The sequence below is a fragment of the Dermochelys coriacea genome, chromosome 2, assembly GCF_009764565.3.
Source record: "Dermochelys coriacea isolate rDerCor1 chromosome 2, rDerCor1.pri.v4, whole genome shotgun sequence".
Lineage (NCBI taxonomy): Eukaryota > Metazoa > Chordata > Testudines > Dermochelyidae > Dermochelys > Dermochelys coriacea.
The window spans coordinates 207,528,989-207,551,884 of record NC_050069.1 but is presented as its reverse complement, the minus strand read 5'-3'; the positions used below and the strand labels follow the sequence as shown (position 1 = coordinate 207,551,884).

The 22,896-nt window shown below is 42.2% G+C and overlaps 1 protein-coding gene across 3 annotated transcripts in view; it reads right to left on the bottom strand.

Moving 5' to 3' along the window:
* Positions 1-19,917, bottom strand: part of HIBADH (3-hydroxyisobutyrate dehydrogenase) — a 136,437-nt gene extending 116,520 nt beyond the window's left edge. The window contains exons 1-2 of one of the 3 annotated variants that reach the window (XR_006279349.1): positions 19,398-19,555; positions 5,081-5,241 (exon numbers count right to left, since the gene is read on the bottom strand). Coding sequence is in view for 2 of the 3 variants with exons in the window: in XM_038392479.2 (XP_038248407.1) it covers positions 5,081-5,241; positions 19,398-19,479 (243 nt within the window). In the remaining variant the exon portion in view is untranslated. Of the gene's footprint in view, positions 1-5,080; positions 5,242-19,397; positions 19,559-19,868 lie in introns of those variants that run through there. The other 2 variants (XM_038392481.2, XM_038392479.2) reach the window with 2 other exon arrangements.
* Between the last annotated feature and the right edge of the window lie 2,979 nt (positions 19,918-22,896).

The following is a 22,896-nucleotide window of genomic DNA, read 5'->3' as shown; positions in this document are numbered from 1 at the left end:
GCAAGCAAAATAAAATAACTTGACCAGATACGAGATTAGGAAAACAAAATTTTACTTTATAGAAAAATTAGAGTGCAAGAATAAGTTTTATCATTAAAATCAATTTTACGGCACTGATATGCCTCATTGGTCATAACAATAATATCAATTACAATGCAAAATAAATTAACACAAGTAGAGCTGCATTCATATAGTCTAACCTCAAAATACAATTTGTTACATGAAAAGTTTCTTACTGATGGAACTTAAGAGTTGGGTTTTAACAAAAGCAACATGAGAAAAATCTCCGACATATCACACTTAAAAACACAAGTCCAGACAACAATAAAAGACAAAACCACATAAAAGACAGAAGACCAAACTTCATTGCTACAATTTGAGTCATTGTATTTGAAACATTGCAGAAAATGTATAAAAAACATTCACAATTCAATATTGAATTAAAATGACAACTGCTAATAAAATTTTAAATGTATAGAGAGAAAAGACATTTTAAAATAAGTCCTAAGAGACTTGTGCTTATTTTCAATACTTTAACTCCCTTTTTCATAGTAGGAGGCTTCTTACATCACAAAGACAGACTGGATGGAAATTCATCTTTGGAGAAGTGTTGCAAAATTAAAATCAGCCAAAGCCCCCAAACATAAAAATGAATAAGTTTTGGTGTCCAAGTGCAATAGTTTATTTGCTGACCACAACAATCTCACATTTTACTTGACGTAGTTACAGCAACAATGAACAGAAAGGAGTTGTTGGGGAAAAAAAAAGGTATTCATTCCTTCTCTGAGCCTCGTCTTCAAAAAATCAGTCAAACTGAAGTGTTTCTGACAACTGCTTTTGCTTTTAAGTAAAAAGTTAACAGCTCAAATGTCCCTCACCAGAAACTTCTAAACAGGTTTCAACATGTCCACCTGCTAATTATTGAGCTGTTACAAAAGATATTCTCAGAGACACGGCATCTTCAGGAGACAAAACACACACACTGCAGGTGAAATCCTGGCCCTATTGAAATCAATGGTAGAACTCCCACTGATTTCAGTGGGGGGTAGAATTTCATCCATAACGTTTTTCCACACTTTCCAATAATATTTCTGTGCGCCTTCAAACTTTTTAAAACTGAAGTTATTTTGAAAGAGATACAACAGTAAAGAAAATACTTTGTCTCTTTTCCTTCACATCCAACCATCTTCATTTTTGAGTTGGTGAATGTATTAACATAAAGATTGTAAAACACAATTTTTAATCTGTTAGCCGGTCTGAGACCATTAGGGTTCCAATCCTGCTTACCTTACTCACATAAGTAGTTCTTTTGATCATAGTAGGATCACTTGCAGGAAGTAGGTGAAGGGAGATCTTTTATAATTTTTTCATCTATTCAAGAGCCTAAATATCACACATTCATGCTAAAGAATATCCTTGATAGTATGATTGTCTACTTCTGAATAAACTCAATCACAAAGCATAAATAAAAGATTCTGCTTTTTAGACTTTTTTTAAAAAAAAAGATTTCATTAAGGCTTTCCGCATCACAAGGCACTGTTAATGTTAGGGGGAAAAAAATAGTTTGGTGAAAAATGAAATATGGGTCCAAGTTTATTTGACCCTAAACCAGTCCAACCATCCCTACTCAAATGGATATCTATGAGTTTACACAATAAGTAAAGACATAAAAGGACATATAAATATTACTCTCTCATATATACAATGTATTTATGAAACTCTAAACGTCAATAGGGCCCATCACCTCTTATTTAGGATGGTAGGCTTTTTCCTTGCTTTTAAAACAGTGACCATGAGAGAGAAGTTGAAAAAGGAAAAATGGGACAGCTTGGGTAGCTGGGTTTACCCAAAAGAATGATTAACTTTTTTTTCTTTTTGTTTTAAATACACAATACAGTATCTGCTGAGCAGTAAGACACAGTTGCAGACAGTGAAAGGAGGTAGACAGATTCCAAAACACAAAATTGACACTAGGTAGAATGAATGAAGCAATATCAGCAGAAGGGCTTACTGCTGGTTAGTATGCATGATGTGTTCCCTCCGTGCCCAATCCACAGATGGGAGTCTGTCCTTCTTTAGTTCAAGCAGTAGAAACTCATGCTTTTAGTTCTGGGCGTCTCCAATTCAATCCCCAGTGCAGGTCAAGATGACAGCCATCACATAAGTGGAAGCTACACCAGAATTTTAATCTGGATTTGCATGCAGCTTCTTATTTGAAAGAACTATTTCCAGCTTTCTGACAGGTAGGGTTGCCAACTGTTTAATCACACAAACCCGAACACCCTTGCCCTGCCCCTTGCCCCACCCCCTCCCAGGGACCCATCCCCGCTCCTTCTATCGCTTGCTCTCCCCCACCTTCACCGGGTTGGGGTGCAGGAGGGGGTGCAGGGCACAAGTCCTTGGAGGGAGTTTGAGTGCTGGAGGGGACTCAGGGCTGGGGTGCAGGAGGGGTGAGGGCTCCGTTTGGGAGGCACTTACTTCAGGAGGTTGCCAGGTGGCTGTGCAGCAGGGCTAAGGAAGGTTCCCTGCCTCCCCTGGCTCCACGTCACTCCCAGAAGACGCCGGCAAGTCTCTACAGCCCCTAGGGAGACAGGGGGCTCCATGCACTGCCCCCGCTCTGAGCACCGACTCCACAGCTCCCATTGGCTGGGAACTGTGGCCAATGGGTGCTGCGGGGGCAGAGCCCACTGTACCACCCAAGGTAAGTGGGGCCAGGGGGCTTCACGAGCCACTTCCAGAAGCGGCCAGCATGTCCCCGTGGCACCTGGGGGGGCCAGGGGGCTCCGCACGCTGTCCGCACCCACAGGAGCTGCCCCCACAGCTCCCATTGGCAGCACATCCTGGCCAATGGGAGCTGCAGAGTCAGGGCTGGAGGCGGGAGCAACACATGAAGACCCTCAACCTGCTCCCCCAACAGCCACAGGGAGAGCCGCGGGATCCGGACAGGCAGGGAACTTGCCTTAGCCCCGCTGCACTGCCGGACTTTTAGTGGCCTAAAATCTCCCGGTTTGGCTTCAATATCCTCAGAGAGATAGGACCTGATTCCAGGAGACTCCTGGAGAAAGTCTGAAGTGGTGGATAAGGGTGGAAATGTCAGTTATTTATACTGATAGTACAGCTGAAGATTCAGCAACCTGTTTCCGTCCTTTTACAGACGTTATAAAGTCACACTATCTACACTGTACTGGGTACATAAGTTAAAATCACTTCAGTTTAATAGTTTGCCTGTATGTTATGGTTGCAGGGCAAAGCTGTGTTAAGACAGTCTTATACATTAAAAAGAACACACAAAAATCCCAAACTAAAATCTTTGCCCCATTCACACCACTCAGAAAAACCTGAATAAGTTTTAGAACTGATCCAGTAATACATATTTCCTGTGCAGACAGAGCCTGTATCAGGATAGACAGATGTATAGAAGACATTGAACAATATTTCTTTCTGTAAATGTTCATTCATTCTGTCCATGGAAAAAGCCTTCTTTTTTCAAAAATAGCGGGAAACAAGCATGACCTCACATGTACCCCAGCAGTGTGACGTTCCTGGAAGCACCGGAACATCCAGTATTTTGGGGACGCGTATTTGGCCACCCTATTTCTGTCATAAGTTGCTTCCCCAGTTGACTGCTTCTGAGACTACTGTAGTAATTGGGGAACGAAGCAGTGGACAGGCAAAGACACATCATCCCCGCCCCACTCAACAGTTCCTAGCAGTAGCAGGAACCATCTGCAGTGAACACGGACATTTGACAGCCTTCACTGCTCCATGCTCTCTTCTCTGGCATTCCTGCTGGTTCTACCCTACACCCCAATCAAAGGAAAGGCAGCCCTTGCCACCCAATGTTCTTTTTGCAGTAGCTTCCACAGGTCCCCCCGGACTCAAGTTTCCAAGTCCTGCAAAATCTACTGGTGTAGGATTTACACCTATGAAAGAAAAGGAGGAAATTATTTTCAAGGGGTTTTTTAAGTGTGTTATTCGTATTTGAAACTAAATATAGTGTTCAGGAGCATAAACAGGCTTTTGGCTTTACTTACTTTTAAAAGCATTTCTGCTCACCTTTAAAGTCACTTAACATCTCATGTTAAGTCTTGCAGCTGATGCCAAGGATTCTACTACTAAGGCAACAATGAATTGTATGAATGGTGAGCCTTGACAAGTCCCATTGTATTCTTGATATCTTTTGTTCAATCAACTTTTCAGTCTTTTTTTGGTTGGTGTGTTTGTATAGTGCCTAGCACAATGGTGCCCTATTCCATGCATGGGACTCCTATGTGCTATCACAAAAGCAAACAATAAAAGCCAAGAAACAGGCTGTAAAGGTTACTGATCCACTTATAGCTTCAAATCATTATTCAAAACCAGATGGAATTAGATGTCCAATTACTAGTGGTTTTCTGCCCTGCAGAACACCTTGATAGTAACATTTTCACTATTTAAGAATACAGTTACAATCAGCTCTAACAATTAAACATCTTAGTTAGAACGGTATTCCTTGCACCTACTCACACTTCCCTTATAACAGCCGAATATTTTCCCCCCACTGTTTGTCATATCACATGCTGAATAGCCACAATATTATTTTTGTTCTGGTTTCCGCTTACCCTAGCAACATTTTTTGTCTTTAGCTCTTTTGTGCTCATTAGTCCTCCTACAAATAATGGGCAAGTGCCAAGAGCCCTGTAGCATCCAAAAAAATCACAGACTCTTGCTTTGAAGTGTGAACCATACAATCATGCAAGATAGTGTTTAGGATACAGGACCCATTAAAAAGCAACGAGAGTGTTGCCATTGACTGCAACAGGGTCAGGCTATCACAAGATACACACGTGCGAGGTGGGGTGAGGGGGAAGAACAGCTTACTAACTTTATAATTAGCAACATATATCCATCATTTACTTTCCTTCCCTCCCTTTTCTTTTTCTCCCACTACAACCCGCCCATCAAAATAAATAATCACATCAGTAATTTGTTGTTTTAAATTATACTTATTGATGTGTACCAGACTCAGAATGTCTAAGAAGGAAAGCCATTTTAACAAATGCACAGTTAACATTAAAATAAAGAAAGTTGGTTATTATACCTGGGCTCCTGAGTCTTGAAATTCTTTGCCAGCTTCTGGGAATACATCATATGCAACAACAGGATATCCGTGTTTTACCAGGTTTTTTGCCATTGGATTTCCCATGTTACCCAGCCCAATGAATCCAACTGGGGTTTTGGAGGCCATTGTCCTAGAACACACTGATTTAAATTCAATAAATGAATATTTTGGAGAAATACACCTTAAAACATAAGAATAAAATCTATGAGCAATTTAGTTGGCTTCATTGAAACATGGAGGGGCCGGGGGGGGGGGAGTAACTTCAAACCCAATTATATTTAAGGTTTCAAGTGGATAGATTTAAACCCTATTCACATAAAATGTAAAACAGTGTCCCATTACTTTTTACCAATATAATCTCACTCCAAGACAAAGCAATTTTACATTTTATTTAATTTTAAAAACAACAACATTTCTCCATCTTAAATATTGGATTTTTTAAATTGAATATTAATGAATGATACCTAATCAATAACCCTGAAGACAGAAATCCCATTTAGCCACAGAACAGATAAGGTGGGTGAGGTAATATCTTTTACTGAACGAACTTCTATTGGCAAGAGAGACAAGCTTTCATGCTATATAGAGCTCTTCCTCAGGTCTGGGAAAGGTACTGAGTGTCACAGCTAAATACACCTCTACCCAGATATAATGCGGTCTGATATAACACAAATTCGGATATAACGCGGTAAAGCAGCATGCCGGGGGAGGGGGGGTGCTTTACTTCATTATATCCGAATTCGCATTACCGCAACCGGTACCTCTGTGCCCGACCCCCGCCCCAGCTCACCTCTGCTCTGCCTCTGCTTCCTCCCCTAAGTGCGCTGCCACCACTCCGCTTCTCCCTCCCTCCCAGGTTTCCCGTGCCAAAACAGCTGATTGGCGCAGCAAGCCTGCGAGGGAGGGAGGGAGAGAGAAGTGGAGCAGCGGCAGCGCGATCAGGGGAGGAGGCAGAGGCAGAGCGGAGGTGAGCTGGGGCGGGGAGCAGTTCCTCTCCCTACCCCAATATAACGCAGTCTCACCTATAACACAGTAAGATTTTTTGGCTTCCAAGGACCGTGTTATATTGGGGTAGAGGTGTATAAGGTGATAGAATGTATGCCAACTACTTAAGCTAAGGAACTGTTCAAGGTGACATGGCCTGTTAACACCCCTGTAGTCATGGAAAAAAAATGGGGAGTTATTGGATTACAGATTGCTGTCATAAATCATAAATCCAGTGTCTTTATTAAGACAATTGTACATAGCATCTAGCAAAGTTATGAATTTAAACTCCCAGGCTTGTCTTTTGAAAGTGTTGTGCAGATTTCCTTTGAAGATGAGGACTGATAGATCAGATAAAGAGTGATTACTTTTTGAAAAAAAGTGTTCACCCACAGGTGATGTGGCATTTTGTCTTTTGTCATTTTCCTGTGTGAATTCTTTTACGAGCATATTGAATGTCTGGTTTCTCCCACATAGTTGTTATTGGGGCATTTAGTGCACTGGATGAGGTACACCACACGTTGTGATAGTAATGTGCAAGACCCAGGGATCTTGAAAGGTGTTTTGTTGGGGGTGTTGATCACTGCAGCAGCGTAGACATGTCTGCCAGTTTTGCAACTGTTGTTGTGGCAGGGCCTGGTGCTACTCCGAGTTGGCATACCCTGGTCTGTGGGGAGCTTGCTTCCGATTATTAAGTTGGAGAGGTTGGGGGGTTGTTTGAAGACCAGAAGAGGAGGTTAAGGAAAGACTTATTTTGTGGAGTACCTGTCCCAGACCTGAGGAAGAGCTCTGTGTAGCTCAAAAACTTATCTTTTATTGGACCAATTGGTGAGAGATTACCTCACCCATCTTGTCTCTCTAATATCCCAGGACCGACATGGCTACAACACCACTGCATACAACAAAGGGGAAAGGTGTCAGGTGGCTGAAATAAAGGCTGCTTCTTCGAGACACAGAGGGCTCTCACAGAGGGACTAAGGAGAAAGGGGGAGAGCTGGAGCCAGAAATGGATTCCAGCTTGGCTGGCTGACTGCACTGGCTTGGCCAGGATGGACTATATAACCTTTGCCTCTCTTTGTTAACCTAAGAACTTTCAGATTCCATAGGCCAGGTGACTAATATATTACCTTGTTTTGAAAAGGCTACCTACTGTAGCCGCAAATACTCACAGAGCACTGCGCCGTGAAGGGGTACAGTACAAGCCTCCTGCGGGTGTGTAGCTTGGCTGAATTCACAGCAGAAAGGTCCTGTCTTGGAGGCCACGGGCCTGCCCCTTCAGAACTGTGTGCACTACTAGGGCTCAGCACACTAAAGTGGTCACTCCCATGAGACTGGTTACGGACTAGGGCATAGACCTGACTCTGTGGATCTGTGAAAACCACCAATTCATTCCACATACGTTGCCAAACCACTATCAGATGGTGACTGGTCACTACTGTCTGTGGCCAAATGTAAACCACTGAAAGAGAAAGCCTCCATGACACATTGTCAGTCCCTTGAACAATGGCATAAAGATTATTTATAAAATGCGACAATCTTCACTGCAGGAGCAACTTTCATAGAAGTACAAAAAAGAAGACAGAAAAATATAACATGACGTACAATGTACTAATACAGTGTGCTATGGATACATGGAAAATAATAGGTTTCAGAGTAGCAGCCATGTTAGTCTGTATACTTAAAAAGAAAAGGAGTACTTGTGGCACCTTAGAGACTAACAAATTTATCTGAGCATAAGCTTTCGTGAGTTACAGCCCACTTCATCGGATGCAACCAATGAAGTGAGCTGTAGCTCACGAAAGCTTATGCTCAAATAAATTTGTTAGTCTCTAAGGTGCCACAAGTACTCCCTTTTCTTTTTTGCGAATACAGACCAACACAGCTGCTACTCTGAAATCTTTGACTCTGACATCTTTCTGGGTCCTTTAACCAGGCTTTATCTAAACCTTGCTGATTCTTTCTGCATAACAGATCTAAGATATGGCCTATCCCATCAATCCATACAGCTAGTGCTCTCATCCAGGCATCATCTCAGTACTACAACACCCTTCTCTCTGGCCTTGACAAATGCAGTCTTGCCCCACTCATATCCTTTCAGAATGCTGCCGCAAAGATCATTTTCCCAGCCCATCATTTTGAACATGTTACTCCTCTCTTTGCATCCTTCCACTGGCAACCCTTTCTCCATTGCATCAAACATAAAGGTATTTATCTTCACTTTCAAGGACCTTCACAACCCATCCCCACTATAGCTACCATCTCATTCACTATCGAGAAGTCAGCTTCTGCCTTCATTGCCCATTTGTTAAATTTTCAAACAACCACTTTTGAGTGTTTTCTCCTATGCTGCTCCATGCACTAGGGAGGAGCTCTTCATAAACATTTGTAAAATTACTTCATTATTCTCCTTCAGAAACCTCATTAAAACTCTCCTTTGCTGTGATGCCTAAATAAAAAAAACACAAAAACAAAAAAAACCAACCTAAAACTTGATGATCATTAATCTGCTGGTGTGCAGAGATCTCTGCCTATCATATTGACCGATGCTGTATCATTGTTTACTAATACTCTACCATTTGTCTACATCCATTTGTCTCTTTATTTAGATTGTAGGCTCTTAGGGGCAGGGACCATTTTTGTTCTGTGTCTGTGCAGCCCCTAGCACAATGTGGTCCTGGCTCCTGACTAGGGCTTCTAGGTGCTACGGTGATATAAACAAAAACAGACAGACAGTCTGATTATACTATTTGGAACACATTTTAATGCATGGAAAACTGGATATTTTCAAAGTTGTTATAAGGTAAGTTACATCATAGTTTTTATTTCTTATATAATTTTGGGTTACTATACCAGTAGTTAAACCAATATTGAATTAGCCACATTATGAATAATACAACTTCACTTTCAATTTTGAAAATATCCAATTTCCCCTGTATTTCAATCCAGGAAAACCTATTAAAATAAACTGCCAAAGTTGCTTAGTAGTGGCTGTTTTCAACTAAAGGTATTTAAAACTTCGATTTACTTTAAAAGTGGTCTCTTAAGACAGAGGATTGCTGATTGGAAGTGGTTTGAAAGGAAGCATCATTGTAGCAAGATCCACTTCCCATATCCATATCCTAGACAGAAAAGGCACAATAAATGTGTCAGATTTAAAATATTCAAATCATCCAACTTCAGAGAGAGGCTGATAATTGATTTTTCTGTTCCCTGGCAGTTCTGAAAAACTGGGGAAAAAATTTGGTTTGAGTTGAACTGAAGCAAAAAAAAAAAAAAAAAAAAACTGAAAAATTTCAGCAAAATGTTTTTCAATCAATTTCCAGTCAAATGAATCCTTCTGAATTTTTTGGCTGGTGGCAGCAGACTTCTTATAACCATCATCCCAGGGGTTAGAGCACTCACCTGAAAGGTCCAGGTTCAATTCCTCCCTCTGCTGGGTGTAGAGCCAGGATTTGAACTTGGGTCCACCATATTGGAGAAGAGAGACCTAACCACTGAGCTCTGGGATATTCTGAAGCAGCTCTCTCAACCTTCCCCCTTAAAAACTGTTCTAGTTTTTAATAAACAAACAGCAAGCAGGACTTGAACTTGGTGAGTGCCATGACAACATAGGCTATAGAATCACACTCTCTCTCTCTCTGTCCCTATTACTATATAAATGACAATTAATAGTTATTGAGGAATAGTCTGTACTAGAAGTGCTACTTTGGCACAGCTACGCCACTGTAGTGTGTCTGGTGAAGACCCTCCATGCCAATGTAAGAGAGCTCTCCCGTCACCATAACTACTACACCTCCGCGAGAGGCAGAACCTATGTTGTAAGGAGAACATCTCCCGCCGACATAGCCCTGGTGTGGACAGTGCTTCGGTCTCTGTAATTTGTGTGGCTCAGGGTGGTGGCTTTTTCACTCCAGAGCAACGTACATTATATTGACATAAGCGGTAGTGTAGATCTGCCCTGAGCTAGACAGAGAGAGAGAATGGATCTATACCCTGGTGGTTAGCGTACGCACCTAGTACATGGGAGACTCAAATTCAGGTTCCTGCTCTAATGACCAGATAGTCATAGAAAATGGAACAGCTTTAATAGGAGAAATTGAGGAAGACCTGTCCCCAGAATATCCCACAGCTTAGTGGCTGGGGCACTCTCCTATAATGTAGGAAACTCAAGTTCAAATCCCTGCTCTACATCAGGCAAAGGGAGGAACTGAAAGGCCTCCCACAGCCCAGAGGAGTGCTCTAATCACTGAGCTAAGGTTTTAAGGGAGGCCACTTCCTCCTCCGAGTCCTCAATAAAAAAAGTTTGGCCCTAAACTATTTGACAAGTTTTTGAATAATTTTGAGTTGATCAAACTATTATTTTGGCAAATAAACTATTTGTACAAATTTTTTACCCAGCTCCTAACCAAGTTAAACTACCCTTCACTTATCAGGAACAGAACCACAAACATTGGTTAAGCATATGGGTCTGAAATTCACTGCTGGCATAAGCATAGGTATAACTCTGTTAATTCTGGTGGAATTACGCATACATACAGCAGAAATTAACTTGGCTTGGTTACAGTGTCTTCAGGCTCAATAGCTGAAATACTTGCAATTGCTCTGTTGTCATGAAGAAACTCTTGGTTAGGCCTTCCCTTCATTTTACTCAAAACACAAAAACTCTGATCCTGCAATCAAATCTGTGCAGGCAGACCCTTTCTCCCGTTTACTTGGAGGATCTACCTGTACTGATCCAGTTTCAGGATCAGGGCCTTAGAATGGAAGGATTTCAAGACTATAAATTTAAATGTTTCTCTTTTAAAATGAGTCTACTACTACTAAAATACTCTGATTTCACAGTTTTGCTGAAGAATTCTATAAAACTGAGTGAATCTCTGAATGCCTGTTTCTTGATTAACATTAACAGGCAATCAATGGGTAAGATACTACCAGTGTAGATGCCCCCTTGCCTTAATTTCCTCATGAAGTAAGTATTATTTTACAGACACTGGGCTGTTGTGAGGATTCATAAACAATGTTTGTATGTTAAAGATAAAAATGTAACTACTAAATATTTTTTTACAAACAAGCACGTAACGTTACAATTCACATTTGACCCTGTGATTAAAGTACTAGATTGGGTTTGTTCTCTTTTCATCCCACTTATCATTAGGCTAATAGAGCTAATCTGCAGAAGAACACTAAAGTTAGTGGTGCTTCAGTCAACCAACAGAAGCACCAACTAATTGAGTAGGTCCACGTTACCAACCCTGAATTGATATAAGGTTTGTTTGTGTCCACAACAGGGCTGCCTAACACAGATTCAGTGGGGATGGGGAGAGGGCTGTCATCTTTGACAAAAATAACAGCACTCCCTCAATTGGCAAAACTTCTTAGTTTGCTAGCAAAGCCTCTCCACTATCCCACCATACCTACTTCAGCAATCAGCAGTCCCACCCCAGAAGTGCCTCCCAGAAAGGGTTTCCAGCACCATGCACATCTTGGCTATCTGATACCCTCATACAGACATGACCACAACCAAAATACTCTCCCTACACATTTTGCTCTTAGCTAAATTTATGCCTCCAGTACAGATGTACAAAGTCAGCAATCCAGGTGTGGTTTGCCAGCTTTTAAGTAGCAGTTCAAACAAGCCACTAGGGAACTCACAGCAAGTGTGCTTAAGGAGCTTCACTGGCTGAGGGAGCAGACAGATCTGAGAACTGCCACAGTTGACTGAACCAGTCATGACACTATGGACATTACAATCAACTGATTTCTCTAAAACCAGGCAAATCCTTAGACTAATCAGAATTAACAAGGGAGGATGATTAGGAGGATTAGATGATTAGGACATTAATGTGTGTGTAGAAAGACAGGGAAGGAGAGAACATACAAATGACTGGCACTGCCTTTAATAGACAACTGTAAATTCCATTTAAGGCACCCAATCCTGCAAACACTTCTCACAGTCAATGGGACTTTATGATAATCACATACAAGTGTTTGCAGCAGAATCAGTTTAAGCACCTAGGATATGTCTACACTGCACTATAAGATTGTGCTTAAGCTTGGGTTCAAGGCTAACCTCCCTTGTATCCACACTGCTATTGCACCAACCCCAGGGCTCAGACCCAGGGTCCAAGCACGAGTCAAGCCGGGGCTCAGGGTTTGAGCCCTACTGCTTTGCAGCGTAGACACAGCCCCGCTTGACTCATGTCCTGGGAGCCTGCCAGATGTATTCCACAGTTTCATTGGCCAACTTCCTTAGTTTTCTCTATCCCAACAATCTGTTATGGACTCTGTTGAAATTGGAAGCCACTCCTTGGAGTATGGCAGTTGCTCCCATCAGCATTAACCCATTCTCTTCTGATCACTGAGCTGCAAGCTGACTGGCAAGCCTCCTGGCAATGGAGGCTGAGCAGAGCAAGTCTTTTGCAAAGCATGCTGCTTTATGGTTATGGGAGCACAGCCAAATGTTGGTGAATATCTGGTGCAAGGCCAGAGAAATTGATCAGCACAGGAACCAGGAATGACCACGTGTACCAGCAGATAGTTAAAAAGCTGGCAGCTTTGAAGATTTTCAGGATAGGTGATCAGTGCACGGAGTATTAAGATGCTGAAGAGCAAGTACTGGAAGACCAGGGACAACCACCACACCTTTGGCAACTCTCCAACAACATGCCCATTTTATGAGGAGTTTCACTCTGTGCTGGACACGGAATGCCTGGGTGCTGGGGACGGAACCAACTGTGCTTCATGATGACTGGGATGGTGCCCAGCTGGCCCCTGAATCTAGCAAGGGGACTGATGGAGCCAGCAGCAGGCTCTGAGTGAGGTGTATGAAGTGACTATTTATGAAATCAGTCCCTAGCAAACTGTGGATCAGGATCAACAGCAAATTCTAGGTCCTTGTTAGGAAGAGCCGTTTGATTCCCCCACCTCTGAGGAACAGACCACTGCTGAGCCTGCAGCAAACCTGATGGAGACAGAAGCCACCCCAGATGCCAGTAAGTATATGACTTCAATTTACAGTTAATTACAATAATAAGAGGGATTTCTGCTCTAAGAAGCAATGGAAAAATTAGAATAAGCCCCAGCTACCAGAGTGTTCACTGTTGGCAGATTGTATCACAGTATCTTGGTATTTCCCCTTCCCTGCCATCCTACCATATGGAGTTCAAAATGGTGACTGGGAATTTCAAACATTCATGAAGAGGCATAAAGGGCATTTTCATTGTAAAGTAACCAGTGCTTGCCACAGTCATTCATGTTCTCCTTCCAATAGCAAGGGCTTGAAATTTGCCATTCTGTAATCATTTCTCCTCTGTCTATGGAGCCCCACCTGGAAACAGTGCACTCAGTGCGTCTTCTATTTCCAAATCTAGTCCATTTCAGTTAGAGATAGTCCATGATGTTTTCAGGTCACAAAATCATTTCTCCCAAGTACGAGTGAGGTGTCTGTTTTTACCCAGAACTTGTACTAAGTGCAGAGAGGAGGAACGCTGTAGAGTTCTGCATGTTTGCATGCAGCAACAACAGGGTAAACCATGTGTGAGCTAATACAGCATCCTGTTAATTCCCTCAGAAACTCTGACCCAATCCTGGTTGCTCAGAGCTGCAAACTTTTCTTTAAGCAGGAACTCGATACTGTAAAATACACCCTTCTTTCTATTTGACAGGTCCTCCTTTAAGCCCACTTCACTCACAGATGTGCTGTTTGATCACTATATGTTTGAATACACTGCAGGTTTCTCACCAGCAGCTTGGAATAACATCCCTCTTTGCCCCACAAGAACTGTTATGTCCTCCAAAATGTGAAAGGCCTGAAATGATAGAGAAAGCCTTTTGCAGCAAGGGCACTATCTGCACCCCCCGCAGAAAAAAAGATTGTAATTTTAACTTTACTATTGTCTCTAAAGTTAATAAGGCTGTGTCCAGAGAAAGTACATGGACTGAAGCATCTCTTCACAATATATGATGGTTCAGTTGAGAAATGTAACATTTTATGTCCATGAGATTCCATGAAAATTAATTCTGTGCTCCTCCATTGACCTATTTTAAGACAATAACCCTCTAATTCTTGTCCTATTTCAGGGCCTCTCAACCTCTATTGCCTGCTGTTCATCGGGAACTCAATCCTGGTCCAACATACCTGGTGACAAGCAGGCGGAGAGGCTGAGACTTGCAATCCAAGTGAAGGACAAGGTTTCAGAGATTGAGCAGGCGCTTACAAACAGTTCCTGGGACAGGAACAGCGACTAAGGGGGGAGGACCGAGCTCAGAGAGAACTATTTCATCAACTTATGTCCATCATGGCTGCAAGAGCACGGGCTCCTGCTGCCTCCCTACACGATGGCCTGATTCCCCTGCATTGTACTTCAGGCATGCAGTAGCTTGGATAACTCCATGTCAGGGTGGCCCAAGCGTTCAGGCCTCATGAGCAGCTGGCTAGGGCAACTAAACCCCATGCAGCTTTCCTTCTCCAATGCCTCTTCTGTGGATACCTGCAACTCCCTGTCTCAGTGCCAAGCGAGCAGAAAACAGGAAAAGAAGGGGGAAAAGAATGCAGGGCCAGGAAGCATATAGCAGTCGGGGGGTTGGGTTGGGTTTGCACCATTTTCAGGGGAAGGGAATAACGTTCTTCTGGTATGTGTTTTGGTGTGTTGTAATGGCAGCTGGTCTGTCCAGCACTGAGTGACACTTGTACTCTTTTAATATGCGTTTACAAACAAAGCCTTTTAGGTCTTCAAGAAAGTTTATTGCTATCATTGCCTCACATGACAATCATGATTTCAGATAATAAACTATACATTATTAAGCAAACACTATTCCTCTATTTACCAAGGTACAGCAATTCACATTTCAACAAATTCTATACATAAACCCATGCTGACCCCCCCCACACTTCATTAATCATCATGTCATTCATAATTACATTGGAGGGCAATCAACGCATACACCTTCCAAAGCACTAAACACCCTGCCCCAACATTTAATTAGCCACTTTCCGCCTCCAAAAACGCATTAGTACAGGTACTATTCCCTTTCTTCCATTGGGCCATGCAAGTCCATAATAATATGAGAACACAAAGTATCCCTGACTTCTGCTGCCTGGGTACAACCAGCTCCCACAGTGGTAGCTGCACTTTCTGGTTGAGGGTACCATCCAGCAGCCCCTTGCTGTCATAAGTCCATTCAGGGGGAAATGGCTCACCTCTAGCTTCACAAAGGTTGTGAGGAGCACAGCAAACTACTGTAATGCAGACAGCATTGATGACACTGGTATCCAAATGGGTCTGTAGACATCTCCAACGTGATTTCAATTTGCCAAAAGCACATTAAACTGTTATTCTACACGTGCTGAGAGTGTAATTAAACCCATCTTTTACCAAGGTTTATGAAATCAGAGTATGGTTTCATAAGCCAAGGCAAAAGTGGGTATGCAGGGTTCTCCAGAATAAACGATGGGGACAGGAACTTTGTTTATGTCGATATCATTTGGTGACAATAGTGTCACAGTCTGTCCATGAATGTAGACTCCTGAGCAGCAAAAAAACTGGCATCATGAACTTTTTCAGTACAGCCCACGTTGATATTCCTAAGCCTCTGTGGTCCAGGAGGACCTGTATAACAATGTACTAGTACCCTTTACAGTTTATGTATTCCTTGAGAAGGACAAATTGTTGGCACAAGTTCCATCAATGATCCCAGCACAGTAGGAAACCCCATTCTCTTAAAGACAGCAGTTCCTCCGGAATATCTTTAATGCCCATCACCTCAGATACCTCTGCCACCATTTTATCCACAGCTTACTGTTTGTCAATGAACCTGTAGCAGTCCAGGGCAGCCAGCTTCCAGACAGTTATAGCAACCCACTTCTGGACTGGCAAAGCTGACCTCAGTTGTCTCTCAATATTGAACAGCAGGAGCAAGCCACTCCAAAAATGTAGCTTTCTTCATGTGAAAGTTCTGGACCCACTGCTGGTCATCCCAGAGCTGCATGATGATGTGTTCCCACCAGTCTGGGATTGTGGCCCTACACCAGAAGTGCTGGTCTATGTAGAGAGCATCAGTGGCTATGCCAGTTGTACTGAGCAGCATCTGTCAGTGTAAGTCTACCATGCCATGCCAGGGTATTCTTTCTTCTCTTCTTCCTCCACCTCCTCTTCCATCAGGAAATCTAACAGGTACTTTTGGTGGGGCAGAAAACGTCACCGAAACATCCACCAGTGCCTCACAGATGCTATGCCAGTTTCCTGACACAGGAGTGAAAACACAAGGAAGAGAAGTTCTTCAAAAAGGTGCATCCTCCATGCTGCTGGCTCCAGTAGCTGGGAGCACACAGAGCAAAATGACTGTGCAGCAGGCTGTGTTGGCAGACCGTTCAAACTTCCTGTAACATGCAGGGCGGGCAGTGAAGTTTTCCCCACAGTGCATCACAGTCATAGTGTAGAGTAGCCACATTTCAGGAGGGTGCAATGGACTCTGGGATATGGTTGATTTGATTTAGGTCTACGTGCTGCAGTGTGGATGCCAGACCCCAGGTTCAACACGGGTTAGAAAAGTCTTAATGCAGGGTTAAAAAACAGTGAACATAAGAATGGCCATACTGGGTCAGACCAAAGATCCATCCAGACCAGTATCCTGTCTACCGACAGTGGCCAATGCCAGGTGCCCCAGAGAGAGTGAACCTAACAGGTAATGATCAAGTGATCTCTCTCCTGCCATCCATCTCCACCCTCTGACAAACAGAGGTTAGGGACACCATTCCTTACCCATCCTGGCTAACAGCCATTAATGGACTTCACCTCCATGAATTTATCCAGTTCTCTTTTAAACCCTGTTATAGTTCTAGCCTTCACAACCTCCTCAGGCAAGGAGTTCCACAGGCTAACTGTGGGCTCTGTTTGAAGAAGAACTTTCTCTTATTTGTTTTAAACCTGCTGCCCATTAATTTCATTTGGTGGCCCCTAGTTCTTATATTATGGGAACAAGTAAATAACTTTTCCTTATTCACTTTCTCCACACCACTCATGATTTCATATAGCTCTATCATATATCCCCCTTTAGTCTCCTCTTTTCCAAGCTGAAAAGTCCAAGCCTCTTTAATCTCTCCTCATACGTTCCAAACCCTTGATCATTTTAGTTGCCCTTGTATGAAGCTTTTCTAAAGCCAGTATTTTTTTTTTTTGAGATGAGGGGACCACATTCAAGCTCAGGGTTCCCTAATATAGGCCATCTGACTCAAATCCCACTAACCCTGGGCTTACATTGCAGTGTAGACATGCCCTTAGAGTGAAATCCTGGCTCCAGTTAAATCAGTGGAAGTTTTGCCATTGACTTCAATAGAGCCAGAATTTCACCTCAGACTGCAGTCTGAGTCTCTCAGGTCTATGCAAAAATAAAGCATATATATTTGCCAAAAACTTAAAATCTGAAGTAATGGTTTATTCTCTCCCCTCCCCCTCAAAGATTATATATTTCAAAAAAATAACTAAAGATACTTTGTGGTACTTCAGGAGAACTGCATTCTGAATATCCTCTCTCTTGCATGTGACGACAACATTCAAGCTGTTGCATTTAAGCCAGTAAACAAAATCATAATGCTACTTCAAAGCTTTTACAGAAACATTTTTATGAATAGTATAGAGAGCAGGTCTGAAACATAGTGACAATTACTACTGATAATATTGTGGCAAAAGACACCTGATAGACCTATTCTCTGTACCATTTGTGTATTTCATTTAACTTCACTAACATTTGACCAAGTTTCAGAGTAGCAGCCGTGTTAGTCTGTATTTGCAAAAAGAAAAGGGAGTACTTGTGGCACCTTAGAGACTAACAAATTTATTTGAGCATAAGCTTTCGTAAGCTACAGCTCACGATGAAGTATCAAATAAATATCAAATAAATTTGTTAGTCTCTAAGGTGCCACAAGTACTCCTTTTCTTTTTGACCAAGTGTATCCATTATTCTGTATTCCACCTGAACAACTAAGAACTTTTTAAAAAGTCAGACTCAGAACTGTGACAAGCTTTAATGGATTGTGTTAGTGGAAGAGAGGTATTAAAGTAAAACAATGCCACTAAAAGTTCATTTTAAAATAAAAAGTCAGACATTTATAATTTTATTTGTCAGATCAATGAAAACAAAAGGCACTAGAAGCTTTAAAAAAAATCACTTTTAAAATAATAGAGTAATTTCAGGTGCACCCTTTGCTGTCAAATTTTGTGGTTTTAAAGTCACAATCCCCCTTTTTAAAAAATGTACACATATAATTATCTTCTGTTACTATGTGAGAGACCCCCAATAAACACAGGGGAAACTGACTGAGCTACACAAGGGAAACAGTAAAATTGACTATAAATGAAGTGCTGTCAAATGCACAAAATAAAGATATTAAAAAGAAAAAGATTCTACAATTTATTTCACTTACAGTAATCTTAGGTGTTACTTGTAGCAACAGTAGGTAGAACAATTTCAAACAAAAGTATGATCTTTAAATCACCAGTGTCCCTTTAAAAGGAAAGATTGAAGACAGGGAAAAGGTAACTTGGGCCCTAATCCTGCATATGCACTTGCTTAACTTTGCATTCAACTGGACTATCTGTGTGTGTGTAAAGTGAAGAAAATGTATGCAGTACCAGGGTCTTGAATATAAAGAAGTGCTCCTAAATTCAGCTTTGGCTCAAAAATAATGAAATATAAATCACAAAGAAAGCAAAGTATGAGTACAGATTACAGGTATGTGCTTTTTAAGTCACAAGCGTCACATAAACTTCTGTGGGCTGTTTTAAACTTTATGTATGCTATTTTAAATAAACATGTTAAAATATTTTATACTAAGCAACTCATAACATTAAGTATTGATATGAGCCTCATATAATTTTACAACCTGTATGGCTTTAATAGAGTGCACAGTACTTGTAAAAGGTGCAGAACACAAGTGATAATCCTCTCGTGCTATGAAGCACATTTATCAGGGGGTTTCAAAACCCAAGGCACGTTTCACCTATGAAAGTTAGAAGCTTGTCAGGAGTGGGGAGTCCTTCAAGCGCACTCAAATCCGGAGTGCGGCTCCTGCGTGCCTCCAATTACCACCCACCCCACCGCCACCGTTTTCACGTGATCAGGAGTTCTGGAGCGCTGTTGTCATCTGAGTGACTCACATGCCAATTTACCGAGGGAGATAGGAAGCAGCAGAAGCATTTCTCTGGCTGGTTCACCAAGGAGGCCTGGCCTTTTAACACAACTAGGCAACAGTTTGCAACCCCCGCTCGCGCTGCTAAAACATCACCAAAAAACCCAAGGCAAAGAGGCTCCTTACCCATTGGAAGGCTGGCAGCGTGCACCTTCCTGTGCTTGTATAACAGCCTGGCGGAGCCTCTGAGCATTAAAACTGCTGCCATGCCGCTTCCCCCAGCTCCACTCCGTGTGACCTCCAGTTAAACACCACCCCCGCCTCCCCTCGCTGCCTGTGACCGTGAACGGGGAGGAGAGAGAGGAGACGAGTGACAGCCAGGATAGCCAACCACCGCTTGACCGTGGCAGCCGCACACCAATGAGAGGGGACATCCTCCCGCGGTGACCTGCCGGGTTCGCCTCCCGCCCGCTGTGAGACAGGGAAGGCGCCGCCTGCCTCCCCTCGCTGCTCCTAAAACCGAAGGAGCAGGGTTGGGCTGTTCTGCTGGGCGGCGCCCGCTCGTGGGCAATTGCTGCTGGAGTAGCACCGGGGGACGAGGCGAGAATTCCTCCACCCACCCTTGCAGGCTGCTCCCTCTGTGCCGCCTTCACTTACCCTTAACGTATCCCCTCCTGTTCCCATAAGGCATCTCCCCAGCCCGGCATCCCCGCCAGCTTCTGCTTCCCTGCGCTAGCTTCTGCACTTATGGCTTTAACTCGGGAGGGAGCAGCGGGTGGTTAGCCAGCTAGTCGACGCTTTATCCAGCTGGCCTCAGCTCTGTGCAGCTGCCACGCAAACGGTCTATCTCTCAGTACCCGCACTAGTGCCATATCCTTCTTGGACTTAACGTTCACAGTGCTTTCGGGTTACGCACTCCGGTTTCCTTTCTCTCGCTCTGCCTGCCTCTCCCTTGCTGTGAAAGCTTATGCTCTAATAAATTTGTTAGTCTCTAAGGTGCCACAAGTCCTCCTTTTCTTTTTGCGAATACAGCCTAACACGGCGGCTACTCTGAAACCAGAGTATATTTCCTCCGCCACCAATCAATACAATCTTCTTCGTGTCTGCAATAAACGTCTGAAGTTTTATTCTGCTTCTCAAAATGCCATCCTACTGTAGCCCTAGAGTTCACCACCCTGCTAGCATTTTTAGACCTACATCAATTACTTCTTCAAATATTCTTGGACATAAAATCTTACCTCTTACATAACACACGGGTTTTTTTTCCATTTAGCTGGTGGGGTCATTTCTATTGTCAGTACATTACAGTTATGCATTATATAATATAGAACTGTAATTAATATAAGATCTGATCCTGCACTTGTGCAGGTAAATAGTCCCTTTTCTCCTGTTATATTTTGTTCTTACTGTTGAGATTAAAAAATATTTTGTTTTGAAAAGACTGTTGTTGCAGTATTCACAACTGGTCACAGCGCGTGAAGGGAAGAGTTTCATGTTGCCAAACCTAGTCAGGCCTACTGAGGAATCTCAATTGGTACACAGGATACTGTTGCCCAGGGACTGGGTCTAAGAGTGGGAGACTCATGGGATTCCATCCCAGGGCAGGTAAAGAGATGAGGGCTAAAACCTGAGAGGGGTGTACTCAGAAAGAATAGAGAGAAGTCAAAGGCCAGTGAAATGTGAGCTGCCCCCTTTTAGTTCTCAATTTTGGTTCATCTTGTGTTCCACATATGGGCATGAAGAGGTGTAATTTTCCACTTGCCATAGTCAATGTGGATAATACTGTTTAAAATGTAATGTAATTGAGTAGAAATCCAGCATATGGCAGAATTAGTAGATCCACTAATGAACAGTATAAAACAGCTGATCAAAAATCTATTCCTACATTGATTCCATGTAGAAATCAAAGAGGCCCACTTCATTGGTCACATCACACAGTGTAGGAACTAGAGGTAATTTGGAAATCAAGTTAAAGCCTTAATAAACTGATAGGCTGACTGTCCTTGTTAAGACTTAAATTCTTAGCATGCCAATATAATAATCTCAAATGGAGGACTCTTGACTCCACCCATATTATAAACAAGATTCTGCTTTTCTTACTGTTCATCATACAGTAAGAAGTCAATTGGGTAGATCAGATTACAACACAATGAATAAAGTACTTCATACATCACATGGCAAAATCAACCAGAATGCAGGTTTTGGATTACATCACATTTTAATTCAAATAGCAGCATTGTCAGATTCACATACTAAATTAGGCAAAATTTTCATATCACCTACATATGATATTAAAAGTTAAGAATTACTAAAACAACAATAGTCTAGGAATCACCTTTTTCAGTATAAGGTTTAATTTATGTGACTAGAAAGGTAGTTAAGACTGAAGCTACATTTCACTTAAAGCCAAATTTTGCATCTTTTCTAAAATCTACAATAAAATAAAATTTAAAAAGATCAGTTTGAAAATTGGTAAGTCAGGTCAATAGCTAGAGTAGAGTTTGAAGAGAAAACTTTACATAATTTGAACCAGGGGTTTCCTGTTGGAGGCACCCTAAAAACTGAGCTGTTTTCAAAGTTGCAAAAGTCTTCTCATACTTTTTTCACATACAAGGATAGGAACACATTAAATTTATCTTTCTGGATTCCCTTTGCTAAAATCTAGTGCATAATGCCAAAAGAAGGTCTAACACAATAGATATGGATATGAATTAGACCTCCTATTTGGAACTACAGACTAGAATGCTGCAGTGCTGGGGATATCGCTAGATAGCATGCAGACTCCTTATGGCAATTACTGAAAGAGCTTCAGTGACAGTTCTCTTCCAAATCTAAAAGGCAATATGGTGGGGATAGGTAAATGCTTGCAGAATATGAATTCAGAACCTCCCATACCACAGCACAGATGTCCACAACTTGAACTGAAGGAGTAATTCCTTTACTTGGTAATAGTAGTAGCCTAATATAGAAACTAGCCACTACAGAGGAAGACATAATACATATTGAACCATTGGATTACACTTACATAGCCACATGAAAATACCCGTTGACTTAGGCATTATGAAGTATCATTCATTCACTTTTACAGAGTAATAACTAGGAACAGAACCCACATCTTTTGTATAGCAGAACTAACTTTTACTCACTTACCCATATTTCCTCACAGACATTATGCCAAATCCACATGCTTGGCTATACTGTCTGTACAACAAGAGTAGTTTTACACATCCATCTCTACACAGAGTAGTGAGACACACAGTTGAACTGTCTAGCAAATAATTGCACATGATGGAATTTCTGTGTAGTATATGAGGCAGACAGCTGCAGGAAGAGAGAACATGACACTGTGGCTAAAGCAATAGAATAGGACCCAGAAGATCTGGAGCCATTCTGACTTGCTAGCATTTTACACCCCTGCAAAGCCACAGAAGATCAGGTCCAGCTATTTTATCTGAAAGAGCCTTTTCCTCTTTCACTGTGAAGGTTGAACAGTGCAAAGTGAAAGAGGTAATTGTGCTGTTACTTGTGAATTGTATCCTCCGTGTTCAGTGACTGGACTGCTCACTTACTGCATACTGCCCAGCCTGTACATTGAATGTGGCTCTGGCTCCCTGACTCATTCATTATACAATCTGTACACTCAATGCCAAACTCATCATTAGTGTAACTCCATAGGTGTAGATGA